General features: G+C 35.9%; 2 protein-coding genes across 30 annotated transcripts in view; one reads left to right on the forward strand and one right to left on the reverse strand.

Annotated features, from left to right (window-relative positions):
* The window catches only part of DCP1B (decapping mRNA 1B), a 45,944-nt gene that overhangs the window by 23,104 nt on the left and 7,628 nt on the right, over positions 1 to 15,212 (reverse strand). The window lies entirely within an intron of this gene.
* Positions 7,420 to 15,212, forward strand: part of CACNA1C (calcium voltage-gated channel subunit alpha1 C) — a 482,661-nt gene continuing 474,868 nt past the window's right edge. For 26 of the 28 annotated variants that reach the window (XM_066990238.1, XM_066990239.1, XM_066990240.1 and 23 more), the window contains exon 1: positions 7,421 to 7,955. In XM_066990238.1, coding sequence (XP_066846339.1) covers positions 7,826 to 7,955 — 130 coding nt within the window. In that variant the 5' untranslated portion in view covers positions 7,421 to 7,825. Of the gene's footprint in view, positions 7,956 to 15,212 lie in introns of all 28 variants that reach the window. The other 2 variants (XM_066990241.1, XM_066990266.1) reach the window with 2 other exon arrangements.

Consider the following 15,212-nt stretch of genomic DNA (forward strand, 5'->3'; position numbering starts at 1 on the left):
TAAACGTTTGCATGTTAAAACTGAATGATTGAACAGCAGAGGTACAAAAAGAATTCTTTCACTGCAGCACAGAAGAAATATTGTCTCACTTTTAGGCCCAGATTCAGCTATCAAGTTATCCAACAAGAGATTACTGTCAAAAACAGAGAAAGAAAGAACAAATCAAAATCAAGTATCTTCTGCTCCCCAAGTGAGCCAGCTACATGAAAAGTAGCCAACAAAACACCAGTAAGGAGAGAGAGTTTTATACTGACAAGATGGCATGCATCTAGTCAACCACATTCAACAGTTCCCAACTCATTTCATTTACTAAAGGAAATGAGATTTAGTAATGAATTGATCCCATTAAAGGGAAAAAAAAAGGCACAAAAAGTTATGATGCTGTTAACAAGACTGAACAAAGTTATAAAGATATAATGCAGCTATCAAATCAACAAGATGTAGTTAATATTGAATTGGAGTAAGCTACATAGGTTAAATCATCTAACTGCAATTACTTAAAGAGCATCAATCTTTAGAATTTTTAGATTTTTAAACAGGTAGGCGGCTTCTGCTGGTACACATTAAAAAATTGCAGCATCCGTTCTGCTGGACCTACTGAGAAAAAGAAAAGACCCAAAGTAGGTTATACCCATGATAGTATTTTTAATCTATGCCTTCTTAACTTAAAGCATGACTTAAGGCATGCCATATTAATTTTGTACCATTCTACTCTAATGCAAATGTGATCCCTTTGTCCACAATTAAGTCTTCATAATAATGATGCAACCACAGGATGTTCCTTCCACTTTACTCAGGTTCAAGTAGCGAAGGTGGCCTGTCCGTTCAAGTTTGACATCCTGCTCTACAGGACAAAGCAAGACAGGATTGCAACAAAGGAAAAATCTGCAGTTAAGACAGCTGCATGCTATCTTAGAAAGACAAATACCATCTCTGACGCTGTCCCAGAGATATTATGCAACGATATGCGAATTGTGAAATGTCATCTTAAGTGGCTGTCATTGAGTGTGTACATTTCATGTCCGGTTCTTGATTTGAGATCCCAGACCTGAGTGTAAGATTTGAGTGCATGACCTGCAAAAACGCCGGCTACTTATAATCACAGCTGAAGTCTGTAGGAAGTGTTTTTGAACTTATGAATGATAAATATATTGGATAAGTTACGCTGGAGTAACTTGAAGTCAGACACTCTGCATTTAACGGATCTTTGTAATTGTAACCACTCTGCTCCAGGATCCCAATTTGTAAAATGGGAAAAATAATATTTCTAATCTGAGCAAGGTGCAACAGTTCTGCTTATTTTAAGTCACCAGCTATTACATCAGTGAGTATCACACAAAACAACATGAGAAAAACAACAATGAAGAGTTCTGCCGCTCCTGCAGAACTTCTGCAGTGCCTAAAAAAGCAAGAGGTCCACACATAAGTAATGAGGAAAAGCCAGAATACCAAGTAGCCACTGTTTACCTGAATGTCATTCAGACTATTTGATGACTGAAGCAAAGACTGTACTGCAAATGATTATGAACATGTAATTAAAAATTCTATGAGGAAAAAAAAAAAGATTGCACAAGCAACCTTAACTTTGTTCTTTGGTTGTTCAGGAGTGCTCAATTTTGCAGCCTTTTAAACACAACATTTTGCTTAGCTAAAACAAAATGCTAAGAAAAAAAATAAAATTGCATTATTTAACTGCCATATTGATAGTGATGTGGTTCATCCACAGGACTGAACTTTCATGTCTCTTTTTTCCCTACACTGTAGAAAGCAGAACAACACTATATATATGTATGTATGTATGTATGTATGTATGTATGTATGTATTTCTAAATGATGGAAATTCAGATTAGATATATCCTGTTATCTCTGGAGGTTCCCAGAGAGGAATCAAAATTTTTACGATGTCCCAGGCACAAAAATGCCAACAAACTAAAACAATGCAAGAATTTTCCAACCAACGTGAAACTGTATTATGATGTGAGCTTAACTTTTCCTAAAATGCTGGTAAAAGAAACAAACCTGTCAAATCAATGAATACTTGCTCCTTCATTTACAGGTTGATAAAGCTTCTGATCCCATTATTTAGGTATCTTTTAACACAGACAAGGAAAAGAATGGCTTGGTCTTTATTTCAAATGTTTAAAACTTAATATATGAAACAAGCAGAAAAAAAAAGCAATTAAAAAGAAAAGCATTCTGCTCAGAGACATTTTAATGCAAATAACCACATCTGGAGAGTGAAAAAAGCTGTTTTTTAGCTTTACAAGTCAAATTCAAGCAAGGAGGAACTGTTCAAGTAACTTTCTCAAAAAAAGACAAACAAAAAAAACCAACGCACATCATGTAAAAGCTCCTGAAAACCTCTTTCCCCAAAAAGGGATGGTTAGAGAGTGGGCAGGGACTGGCAACGCTAGAAGTCAAGAATAGGTTCCTCACCACCATCTGTTTAATTGTACCTGGAACTATGCCTTAAACACGTGAAACTTTTTTTTTTTTTTAAATGGACCCTGAAATAACCTTGTGATCTTCTACAGTCATGAAAGTTGGCTGACCAATTCACAGACTTCCAGATACAGAGCCAGCAAATATTTCTGATCTCATGAGGCAAAAAGGGACAACTCCGAGACAGTGGATTGTTTATAAAATCATGTCTGCAACTCCACGGTGACAGCCAGACTTCTGGCAGATTTTAAATCAAAATATATAGGAAATGCCTTAAAAAAAAAATTAACTCTGTAGCAAACAAACAAAAAAGAGACTGCCTCACAAGAATATCCCTTAAATAGCCTCAAAGCTAAAGTTACGTTAGCCTTGCAGGAAACTTCAAGTCCCACTGATGCATTTATTTCCATAAAGCCTAACAGATGCAAGCGTCCATCGGCAGGTTATTTTTTGGAAAATATCCCAAAGGCAAACTCAATTTGCAAGATTTCCTTTAATATTATATTCTGTTGATACAACAAGAATTTTTAGTCCCTACGCAGGAATAGTGTCTATGTTATGATCCATCTAGCCTAGTGATCTTTTTCCCCCTCCGCTGGTTTTCCAATTGCATGCCCTGTCATTTCATCATCAGTTCCAAATACTTTTAAAATCATGATGATGCATGATTCTGAAATTAAGACAAGACAACCCCCACAGGTGCCAGGCTATCAATTTTTAAATAACAAGTTGTTCTTAATAAATCCGCTACTGTTAAGTTGTTCGTAAGTAAAAAGTGGTTCTTATTACTGTTTCACAGTGGACTTCTAAAACATCCACATCAGACTGGATCTCCACTGCCTTTTACGACAGAAATGATTACACAGTCTCACTCAAGGAACCTAACAGCTAAGTGAAGAGATAGTAAGATAAACAAATTGTGGGTGAAAGTACCATTCATTCCATTTTTGATAAAGAAAAGTGATAGATGCTGACTTTGAGAAGTGAGGAAGTCTTTAGCAAGGCTGAAAACAAAATCCATATATCCTCAGCCAACAAAAGTATCCTTCCTGTGAAAAAACTGTCAGAGGATGGCTCAGTGGAAAGGAAGTGTAACTCCTCAAAATCTGAAACTATTACCGCTCCCAGCTTACCCTATTATCTCTGCCAATTTCTACTACAAACCATTAAAAAGGCCTTCAATGCACACTGAAATGAAATCAGGCCCTCGTCTACATGAATGATCTGAACATAATACAAAAATGACATCATGCAAATATAAGCTAAATATATATAAATAACTTCTTAGCAGAAAAGCTTACACCAACATAACACTGCCACAAATGAAAGAAGGAAAACAAGAAAACACGCTCTCTTCTTGATGCTGAGTACAAAATTATACCTCGTAGCTAAAAGCAATGAGAACACTCCACAGTCAAGGAGGCAGCGACAATGCTCTCCCCATTCTGAAGGATGAAAAAAAGCTGTCTTTTATTTTAAAGAATAGGAAGGAATTCTACCCTTGCCTTCTCGGTGTCCAGCCTTTATATTTACATCCCGCTTTTCAAGGTTAAGGAAAGTGGCAGCTTCTGTTATGTTTCTTGTCAAGTATCTGGGGTATATACATACAAACAACTTAAGACTTTTGTTGTTGCAGGTTAACAGCTAATTCCAGATCTGTAAACACACTTCTGTTACTTCCCATTTCCTTATTATCATCCCCATTATCTGGGGATACAGCCTCCTCCATTGTAAATGGCATACATGATTGTGTGGTAGAGGACTCAACAGGATTTGAATATTGCAGTTCTCATTTATAATTTAGTGAAATGTAAGATTATGTTTCCAATGATTTTAAAGTGCATCTCTGACATACCTGCCATGGGTCTAAGTACATCTTTAATACCAGAGCTATAGTAAAAGTTCAAGGGCAAGCAATTTTCCAAACTCTGCTGGTGTCAATTACAGTGCATTTTTTTTTCTCCCAGTAAAAAAGAAAAAGAAGGAAAAAAAAAAGGAGGAATATTTTAGCTGTTATATATTTAGTGTTATAGCTGTATTATGTATTATAGCTGTTTATATTTAGTGTTCAATAGCACGTATTTTTTTCCTGAACTCTGTCTTTTTACTATAATCAGTCTGATGAGCTATTACTCCAAATGGTTTGATTCCAGCAAAAAGAACAACTTGAAAATGGGCTTCATGAAGAAAATAAGCAACCTCAACTATAGGTATTTGTAATTCCGACAATTGTGATCTCATCTCTTATCTCTCCACTGCATAGCTTCACATCCCAAGTAATGGAAATACATTTGCAGATCTGGAATAAGCTGTTAACCTGCAACGACAAAAATCTATGTTGTTTGAATATATATTCACACTTGTTCTTGTAGTAAGTGACACCTAAAAATACTGTAATATTAACATAATTTAAAAAAATGTATTTTCCCATTTTTACACTCTGTACGCTCTAACATTTTGGAGACAGACAATTTCTTATTGTTTCCTACACCATCTCTTTACTACTGAAATGGTCAGAAAAAAAATGTAAAATAGGCAACTGTAAAGTGAACTACTCTTTCTGACATTTCAAATGTTTAGTTCATATTTACAGCACCGCTTACGTATTTTCTCTTGTTGATTTTCCACAGTCTCGTAACATGTTATATTAAATACATTAAAAAAATTCTTCTTCTGTTATAGTCAGATGTTACATTGACTTCATGACATCTGCTCACCTGTAGAGCGAGCTGCTGTTGGAAACTAAGTACCTATGATTTTTAGAAATACAATACAATTCCATTGGAACAGAAGGGACATTTACTGTTCTCATTAATTGCAGGTGAACAGTATTAAGTCTATTCCAATTGAGAATAGGTTCATGCTGTTAAGTTAGTTAACTTAGGTTCATGCAGGTTAAGTTTCAGTGGATAGCTGCACCTTTTATCATTCACATACTACCACTGTATTTTTACTTGCTTGAAAACTGAAGGATCATTACATTTTATCCTTTAGATTTTAATAAAAGTGTTTAAAGCATATTTTGTGACCTATTTTTTCTTGTGAAAGTTGCAACTTAGTAACTTATTTCATAAAGATTCAAATATCTTTGAGCTACCTTACTTATTTCTTTTAGTGTAATTATTTTCAAGTATTTGTATATCTTTTAAAATTAATTTTAACTACGGAAGTTAGTGTTCTGATTACTATACACATTAGCAGTTTACTGACTTTTCTTCCACCACAAGGCATTCTGTGTGTTTACTTGAACAGAGGGAGAAACAGAATGTACTTCTGAGATGAAGTGTGTCACCATGAAAATTAAATGGTAAAAAAATTTGAATGGTAAAAATTTCCTTATTTTAAAACTGTAATCCAACACATGAAAGCATCAGAAAATTTTGTATTTATCAAATTAATTTTAAATAAGAAGCTAGATGTTTCAAAATACTGAAACAGCACTGGGACATATCCTGCAATTTATGAATTGCTAACTATAGAGATACATTTCAATACATATCAAAATTTGGAGTTGTGCGCTGTGCCATTCTCATTACAACTGCATTATTCTCACACAAAGTGAAAGTGCATCGTTACATTTTGCTTCATAAGTCAGCAGTATTTTACCATATGCATGATCCTTTAGGAATAAAGCATTAGTTACCATCTTTTGCTTCCCTGTTCTCTCCCCTCCTTCCAACTCTCAGTGCAAATTTGAACCTCATTTTTTTCTTTATGATAACAACATACAAAATATTAATTTGAGGGAAGACATAAAAAAACAACAGAAGAGATATGACAACTAAAAAAGAAGCAAAGCACTGCAAGAAGGTATGCAATACTTTACATAAAAATCCACTGTTGCTTCTTTAATTATGAAATTTCATGAACCTCTCCATTGAGAGATGCTATACATTCCCGTGAAGAAGATTTAATGCCGTATGTTGTTATGCAAATTATCTTGAAATTTTACAGAAAGGCAGTTCGTTTGACAGAGACAGAAGAATTGGTGTAGCTCATCAAACTGCAAGTCCATATCCTGTCTAAGACAATGACCAGCACCAGATGATTCACAGGAAGAACCTTCCTAGTCCCTCTATTGTTGACTTCTGACCTGAAGCATGTGTCTTATATCACTTTTTTTTTTTCTTGGCTACAGGATCTCTGGCTGGTTTTATTCATATAAATAATATCTCTGCTATGCAAAAGGATTACTGAAAGAGGCTCTAAAAGACTTAAGAGTACATGTGTCCAAAACAACAAAGCTAGCAGGTACAAACCACATTTTTTGTGGAGAAAAGAAATATATTTAAGAAATATATTATTAATATATATTTCTTATATTAATGTACTTTAAGAAATATATTATTATATGAAAACTTTATATTTTATTAAATTTTATTACAGCAAGCTCTGCACTGCAAAACCAACAACTGGGCTGCAACTATAACCATTATTTGCAGAGCAGATACCAAATATTAAGCCCAATGCTGTTAGCAGTTTCTATGCCACTTAAGACAAAAAAGCAACACTGCATTTGCAGCCCTAGTGGAATTCCACTGGAACAGTTACACTGCCTTTCTGTATGTAACACATTCCTTGTCCTTTAAAGGGTATGCTATCTTATACTTCAGAAGGATTTCTTTCTTTTTTCCTCCTGTAATTGAAGAGTATTGTTTACTGCCGATTTAAGGCTTGTTTTGATGAAGACAGAGCTGATGAGGCACTCAAGAGCTTGTATTAAATCAATAATAGACAGAAGTGGGCAGCTTGTATATGCACTGTGGGATACACTTGTTCCATATTTATCTTTCATGTTTTGAGAGAAGGTTACAAATATTTTTATATATATACACACACACATAAAAGAGTGTGAGCAAGCAAGCTCACATTCCAAGAGAAGTTTTCTGGCTATGTCAGGACCGAAGTCCACCCCTTGCTAGACAAACCTATTTTTTTCAAACACAAGAGGATATTATCAGAGAAGTCCGTGCTGATATACAGAAACCAGAGATCGTCATGGCTCGGTGAGGTGATGAGCTGACGGGTGGATGGCGCCCATTATCGCCACTTCTCAATCCAAGTTTTCCTGAAAAACCACAGGGGGAGGAGAAGGCTCCAACTGAGCATAAAGCACAGAGGACAAGAAAGGACCAGGAGTGAAGAGCAAGGAAAGGAAGGATAATGCAAAAGATATTGCAAAGGTTTCAAAGAGCTGGAAAGTAGTTTCTAGATGAAAGGACAGAGTTGTCAGTAGTTCTGGTTTTTGGTTTTAACTTCTGTACAAGGCTATTACATAAAGTAACTGTAAAGTAAGAAACAATTGCTCAAAAGGAATTTACTTTCAGTATACATAGGAAATATACTCAAGTTCAGCGGTTTCAACGCTCCAGGGAATTTAAAAATGTTTCAAGCCTTTGTTCGGCAAGCATATCAACCACTATCCAGCCACCAGCAAGGGGAACCTGAAACGAAGTATAAGGGGAAGCTGGTGCATGAAACTCAGCTTAACTGCTTCTACATCAAACCTGGAGGTAAGACAGCATTATACATTAGTGTGCATGCAAACTGTACTGGTGTCTATCTGCTGGGACAAGTATTGCATTTCTATTTAAACAGAACAGTTTGTATAATGTATGAAATAACATCAGTAACAAACTAATAGTTGGGGATAATGTACTGTGAAGCCCTGTATGTGTTATCACACTACCGCAGGATTCAGAGAATTTTGGTAATTCTCAAATCTGTGGAGTTAAGCAGAAGGACAGCTTCTCTCGGTAGCATAACGTCTTTTGAGCATATACTGAACATTGCTTTCCCACTTGGATTTTGACAGCGGAGCAAAAAATAAAGGCACAAGAAGGCACACAGGTATAAGAAACAAGAAAGAAAAGACAAAAAGAGGCTAAGAAGTTCAGAACATACAAAAGCTCAAAATATTAAATGCATATGTGTGTGTGAAGGGACTAATTTAAAAAGGGGGTTATGTGAGTGATTTCTAAAAAGAAACTAGTTTTTCAATATTTGCAGAATAAATATGTAGGCATTCACATATATATTCACACTTGTCTGGAAACATCTAATATTTTATGCTGTACAAGAGGGTGTGTATGAAGGAGAGGGTGTACAGGTAGTCACATGAAGATAACCCTCTTTAAAAATAAAAAATCTGTTCCAACTTTAACTCCTGAGCTTTACCACATCATATGCCTATCTTATCTCGAAGAGATGTCCGGAATTGCCAGTGCTGGCAGTACACTCTCAGCAGTAAACTTCCAGACAAGCTAATACGTTGCTTATGTGCCGACATCCATAAATGGGAAGCAAAGACTGCGCTTAGCAGATATACGCAGTATTATATTCCTTCCATTCTGCTCAGAAACCCCTATACAACTGCAGGTTGCTTGAGAGATGCCTTTAATTCTATTCCATATACTTTTCCTACCGATTCACTTGCCCAGGCTGGGATACGGTTGCACCATACTCAAAATAATTACTAGCTGCAAAAAAAACTACATAGCTTTGTTCTCTTAGCTCCTTAGGCTGTTTTTTCCTCACATGACATATATTCAAATTGAAATCCATCATTCCACATAGCTGAAAATCTGTTATAACTACTGCATTTCTTTCCCTTGTATTTTTTTTACCACCTTCATCACAACTGAAACTCATCATTAGAGCAAAGAGATGGTTGCAGTCATCATAGTTAGAGTTACAAAATCTGCCACCCTTAGAAAATCCACTTCACAAACACGAAGCATTCTATGTCATTTGCATTTCTCAGTCAAAGATTTCCAGAACTGGGACCAAATCCTCAGGGTAGGAAGGGCGAGGAGGAAACAACAAAAGCGTTCTTTTAGGCAGGTCTGAACCGAAACCTTATATATCCGTACTGAACTGCGCGGGGCAACAAGGGACATGGATTTACTCATCAAAACTGGTGTCTTAAGATCAAGGCCTTTAATTTCCACTCAAAAACATATATTTTAATTAAAGACACACATGAAGAATAAGATTGAGCTGGGAAAAATAAAAAGGATTACTTTAGAAATACTTACCAGTACAAAGAGTTTTGCTTTAAAACAGAAAAAAAACAAAACACATCGGAATACTACAGTTCCTCCTCTTTTTTGATCTGAACTCTAAAAACTTAAATCTAAAAATCACAGAATTACACTTACTCATCACAGTAAGCACAAACAAATCTCAAGTACCCTAAAGAAGAATTAACCAATACCTGATAATCCTAAAATCTCAATCAACAATTTAGTTTGGCTGGGGCCTCCGCAGGTCAGCCGCTCCACCCTTCTGCTCAAAAGAGGGCTAAATTCAGTAAGATAAAGAGTTAGGAAAATAAAAGAAATTATGATCAACTACAAGTTACCAAACAAAAGTATATCCTACTGCACTTTTCCATTTTATTTAGTTTTACAGTGATTTGCATATATACATACCTTTCTCTACAAAAAGAAAAGATCCTGTCCCCTTCAGAAATCACATTGTGTTAAAAATCCAATCCTATTTCCAAAGAATCAAGCAGAGTTTAGTTACAGATCTCAAAACCAAACGCATCAGGTTGTATATTCTACAACATGCAAACTAACTAACCGCCAAACAAAAGATCAGGATTCCCAGTCTTAAAAATCTCCTGCCTTGAGCCAGCTTTTATAAACCAGTCTAAGAACACATAATTTCTGCATATAGGTACAAAGAAGTCACCCAGCTGAACACTAGACAGTATTTCACAGGAAAAAAGAAAACATAGCCACTATGCATCAGATAAGTAAATAACTAGAAGCAGGAAGGAATTTGCTTCAAGAAAATTTGCACATGACAAACTATAAAATATTTAAGCTGTACGCAAACTAAAACAGGTTTTGGAAAACATGCATGCAACCTGACAAAGTTAATTGTCAGTCAATTTTATTTGCTGATTTTAGAATCAAGTCTTACTACAACATTGATGCATTTTCAGTATTTATATTTTCCTTTTAAATTTAAAAAGGAAAAGTAGTATCTGTTCTTAAGAGTATTAGGATTAAAATGTTCTCAGCAAATTTGAGGTTTCAACTAGAGGTGAATAACATCCAGGGAAGACAATCCTGACCTCTGCTGCTGTTCCTGGCTAGCTAGAGGCACGATGAATTTTTATCACGCTGATTAAAGGAGACATGGTGGAAGGGGAAGAAGGAGCAGCTACTTGTTTATTTTTGTGAGACAAAAATTTCTCCCAAGGACAGCACCTCAGGTAAAACATGTGCATTTGTATTCTGAACAAATGGCAGCGGTTGGTGCAGACAAGCTTTTAGAAAACCTTTAGCCAAATCTGGTTAGCAAGCAAACTAGCTGACAAGAACATACCTCTAATGAGGGCAGGCCCCTCTGCCAAAATTGCTTTGAATTTGTATGGTTTGAGCTTTCACTTCTCAAACACTTTTGTTCCAAACTGATAAACAGTTTTTCAAAGATTTACACTACAAAAATATTTTCTTCAGCAGAACCGACAGATTCCAGAAGGCCAGAATAATAATTCTGTAACCAAGCTTAGTCTCAACAACATTGTTTTTAAGTTATTCAGCTGTGACAGAAACATTGCATTTTGCTTACTGATGCAGTAACAGAAAGCCACAAACTATTTTTCTTTAAATCAGCAGACCACTTAGTTTAGAGGAAACTAATACAAATTGAATGAAATCAAAAACGTGTAATGGTATTTGTTTCAAAATGTCCAATGACCATCTGGAGAATAATCAGCTGAATACGTATTTCAATTTACTGTGTTCAGCTTTCTTTTCTTCCCATGATTGGACCAGATACCATATGTTGGCAGGTAGGAGACTGATAAATTAGGCTCTCTATTGTAAACTGACATTTTTACCAAAACCCAAACAGAAACTGTATTACATCGTAAAAAGAAAGCCCGAAATACCTGTTTTGCCCATCTCAATGAAAATAATTGAGCAAGTAGTTGTCTATTGATCAATACGCATAATACTGAATCTAAACATGCACATGAAGTAAATTTAACAACCAAATGCTGGCTTCGTTCTTAAAACACTTGAGAGAAGAGATTTTAAATAGCGAATTATAGAATATACAACATGGGATAGACCAACAAACAGGTTTCAGGATAAAAATAGACACTTTGGCATCTAAAAGATCTTTTTCATGCCATGTTGTTTTTATACATTGCTCAAACTATCACTGTTGTTTCCTCATTTCTCTTGAAATGTAAACTTCTTTTAACTAAGATGCTCCTTACAAGAGAAACGTTACTATTCGTGTACCTGCACGATCAATGGGTCTTCCGACATGCCCACAGAACTGCAACATTATTTAGTATATATTTATATACTATAAATAAATTATTAGAAGGGTAAACCAAAATGAACCCCTGTCAGTCTCCAAGAAGACGAGTTCTTCTATTTGCAAGTACTCTAGGATGCTGTAACAGAATCTAGAAGTGAAAAATAATAGTTTTAGAAAAATATACACCATTATCTTTTCCTAAACATTTTACAATCGTCACCAAACATGTATTTGGAAAAATAAAATCATACATAAATAATTATGGGAAAAAATAGGAAAAAAATACACTTAAAAACCACATAACAAACTTTAGGCTACTTCTTTGGACAACTGGGAAACTTTTCTTCCCCTCCAATCCCACCTACTGGAAGTCTCTGCAGCGTAGAAATCTGGGAAAACGATATTCCCTGTTCACGGTTCTGATGAACACAGGGTGGCAGGTTAAACTGGACAACTGAAATTAGTATGAGGTTATACACGTACCATGTGTCTAGACAGCTTTACCAAAAGCAGGCACGTCTGGGCTGCTTGCGTAGCAACTCCTGAACCTCTGCAAAAGCTCATATTCAGTAGAATGTGTCATATCTGGCTAGAAAGCTTCATTCACTTTCAGTTTTAGGAGATGATGTGATCAAAGGTCTTGTTACACATGTGGCACAGAAATGAAAAACAAGATCTATGCACAAACAGGTATAGAGCCTGGTCAGATAAAGACTATTTGTTGTGCTTTTACGCAGTTTCTTTCTCTACTTCCTGTACCATAAAAGCACCCAATTAACCTGCATCAGATTGTTGTGGTTTAACCCGGCCGGCAGCTAAGCACCACACAGCCGTTCGCTCACCCTCCCCGCTACCTCTCTGGGATGGGGGAGAGAATTAGAAAGAAATGAAAGCCTGTGGATTGAGACAAAGACAATTTATTAGGAGAGAAAAGAAAGGAAAATAATAATAATGACAGTAGTACTACTAATAATAATCTGTACAAACAAGTGATGCACAATGCAATTGCTCACCACCCGCTGACCAGCCTATCCCCGAGCAGCCGGCCCCCCCACCCCCTATTAATTGTTCAGCATGATCCCATATGGCATGGAATACCCCTTTGGCCAGTTTGGGTCAGCTGTCCTGGGTCTGTCCCCTCCCAGCTCCTGCTGCACCCCCAGTCTGCCCGCTGGCAGGACAGAGCGAGAAGCCAAAAAGTCCTTGGCCTGGTGTAAACACTGCTCTGCAACAATTAAAACATCAGTGTGATATCAACATTCTTCTCATCCTAAATCCCAAACACAGCACCACACCAGCTACTAAGAGGACAATTAACTCTATCCTAGCCAAAACCAGGACACAGATTGTTGTGAGAATTAGCATACCAGCTCCTTATAAGCTAGGATCTTGTATTTTTTTCTGTCAGCTGAAACGCACAAGGTGTACTGAGCTCTAAGATACGCAACTTAATTTTCCTCGAGCTCTCCATATCCTATAAACACGAAAAATAGCTAAGTGATGTTGATCACAGTGGTGATGAAATGATAAATCAGTCAATTCAAGAAATAATTAATCGGCCCAGTACACATTCATATACTTCTGGTACAAATACATCATTGGAAATAGTTGCAAGTAAATTATTATACAGCTGACCATTGCTAAAGAAGAAACTGAAGTTATTTTAACCAATGTTTTACAGTTATGCATTTCTTCTGAACTATTTCATATTAACCAGTGTCAAGCTTTAAACAACAGATTCCAAACGGTGCTTTTCACAATAAATACAAGGGAATAAATATAAGGGAAAAAGTATTAATTATGTAGTTAGGATTACTCAAATATAAACCCAGGAAATTTTTTGAATTTTTAAAATCACCAGATGGTTCAAAAAAGGAGAAGTACTGTCTTGGTCACACAAAGAAAGCGCCTAAAACTGCAGTTAAATACAGAAGCTTAGAGATCACATTGAAAATACTTATTTAACCGATAAGCCTTTTGTTTCTTGGTGTAATTAGACATGGATTTCTGCTGGCATTAAGCACACAGCAATTTGAGCTCCCCTCCTGGCTTTCACACAAATAACCCTAGTGCTAGCCAGACAAACACATTTCCTAAACTAAGCTTTTCTGTGAAATAGGGGATCAGTGCAAACATTAACTGGCACGGAACCCAAATCTAGCCCCAGACTGTGGGAACAGACTGTAGGTATCTGCATAAAAGGTTTTTAGGCATTATTTTGATTCTAGATTACCAAGATCATATGGAACTACAGGAGAAATATGAAGAACAATTAAGTAAAAAGATCAAATATTCCTTTTATAAGTATTCATAAAATTTACTTTTATTGTATATAGGTGAGGAAAGCTTTTCCTGTTGTAATTACGTATTGCATGCAAAGCAATCTTTGCAAAATGATACGTATAACCTGAAAAGATGCTGGTGGACTTGTCCAGTACACAAGTACCACCTTTTGCTGCTCAGAATATTTATTTTAGATCATGTAATGTAATCAGCCACACATATTCAGCTGTACTAAAACCAAGTTGCTTTCAGCAAACATCCAGAATATGAGAACAAACAAAACACTGGGCAGAATGTCTTTACTCCTCCAAATGCTTTTTTTTTTTCTTCCCTGAAATTTACACTACCACAAAAAACAAATACAAGTCCTCTTATGTCAGAAAGCAACCATACCAGTTAGAAAAGCAGGGAAAGCTCTGTTATACCTAATTATGTTATACTTATTAATTTGTACAAAAAAATAGAGTAAGAAGTAACATCAAGCAAACAGAAAAAGATAACTACTTTCCAGATCTAGATTAAGAATTACTGGCAACCTGTCGACTGTTTTGCCACAAAAGCAGCTATTACTGAATCCTCCTTGTTAGTATCTAGAAGCGGGAAAATAAAAGCAGTATTACAACATTAGTGCCTAAAAAATTTTGGGATGAAAACCCCAGAAAGAAGTCTAAGGCCTGTGTTTTGTAAAAGTGATAAACAAAAGTATAATAATGCAAAACCCAATGAAAATACTCATATAGACAGTTCAAGATAGATATTCAGCAACACGTTTGGATAAGACCCTAGTGGAAACAGATCCATAATGCTGAGGAAGTTATTTTATGTAGCAAAGGCTTTGAAATACAGGGTAAGGAAGGAAGGGCTAGAGTTATCTGCGCCTTGGTGGAGAAATCACCATGTAAATTATTTCAGTGGGCCCAGTAAACGTGAAAAAGTCAAATGAGATGGTAAATAACTTTTCTTTTATGGGTTTGTAATCCAAGTTTGCTCTGAAAACAGATGTTTCCATAAAAATCTATGAAAACAACAGTTTTTCCTTTGAAGTTCCAAGAGCTTCATTGGAGCTGTTATTGGAGAAATAACAATTAAGCATTTATAAGAATATTTCATGGAAATAAAATCCTTATTTAGGGGTAACACAGAACACATCGGATACTAACAAAAATCCTGAACTAGTAGATTTTTAATTAATTTATTTA

This window comes from Anser cygnoides, chromosome 1 (genome assembly GCF_040182565.1).
Source record: "Anser cygnoides isolate HZ-2024a breed goose chromosome 1, Taihu_goose_T2T_genome, whole genome shotgun sequence".
In the NCBI taxonomy this organism is placed as follows: Eukaryota; Metazoa; Chordata; class Aves; order Anseriformes; family Anatidae; genus Anser; species Anser cygnoides.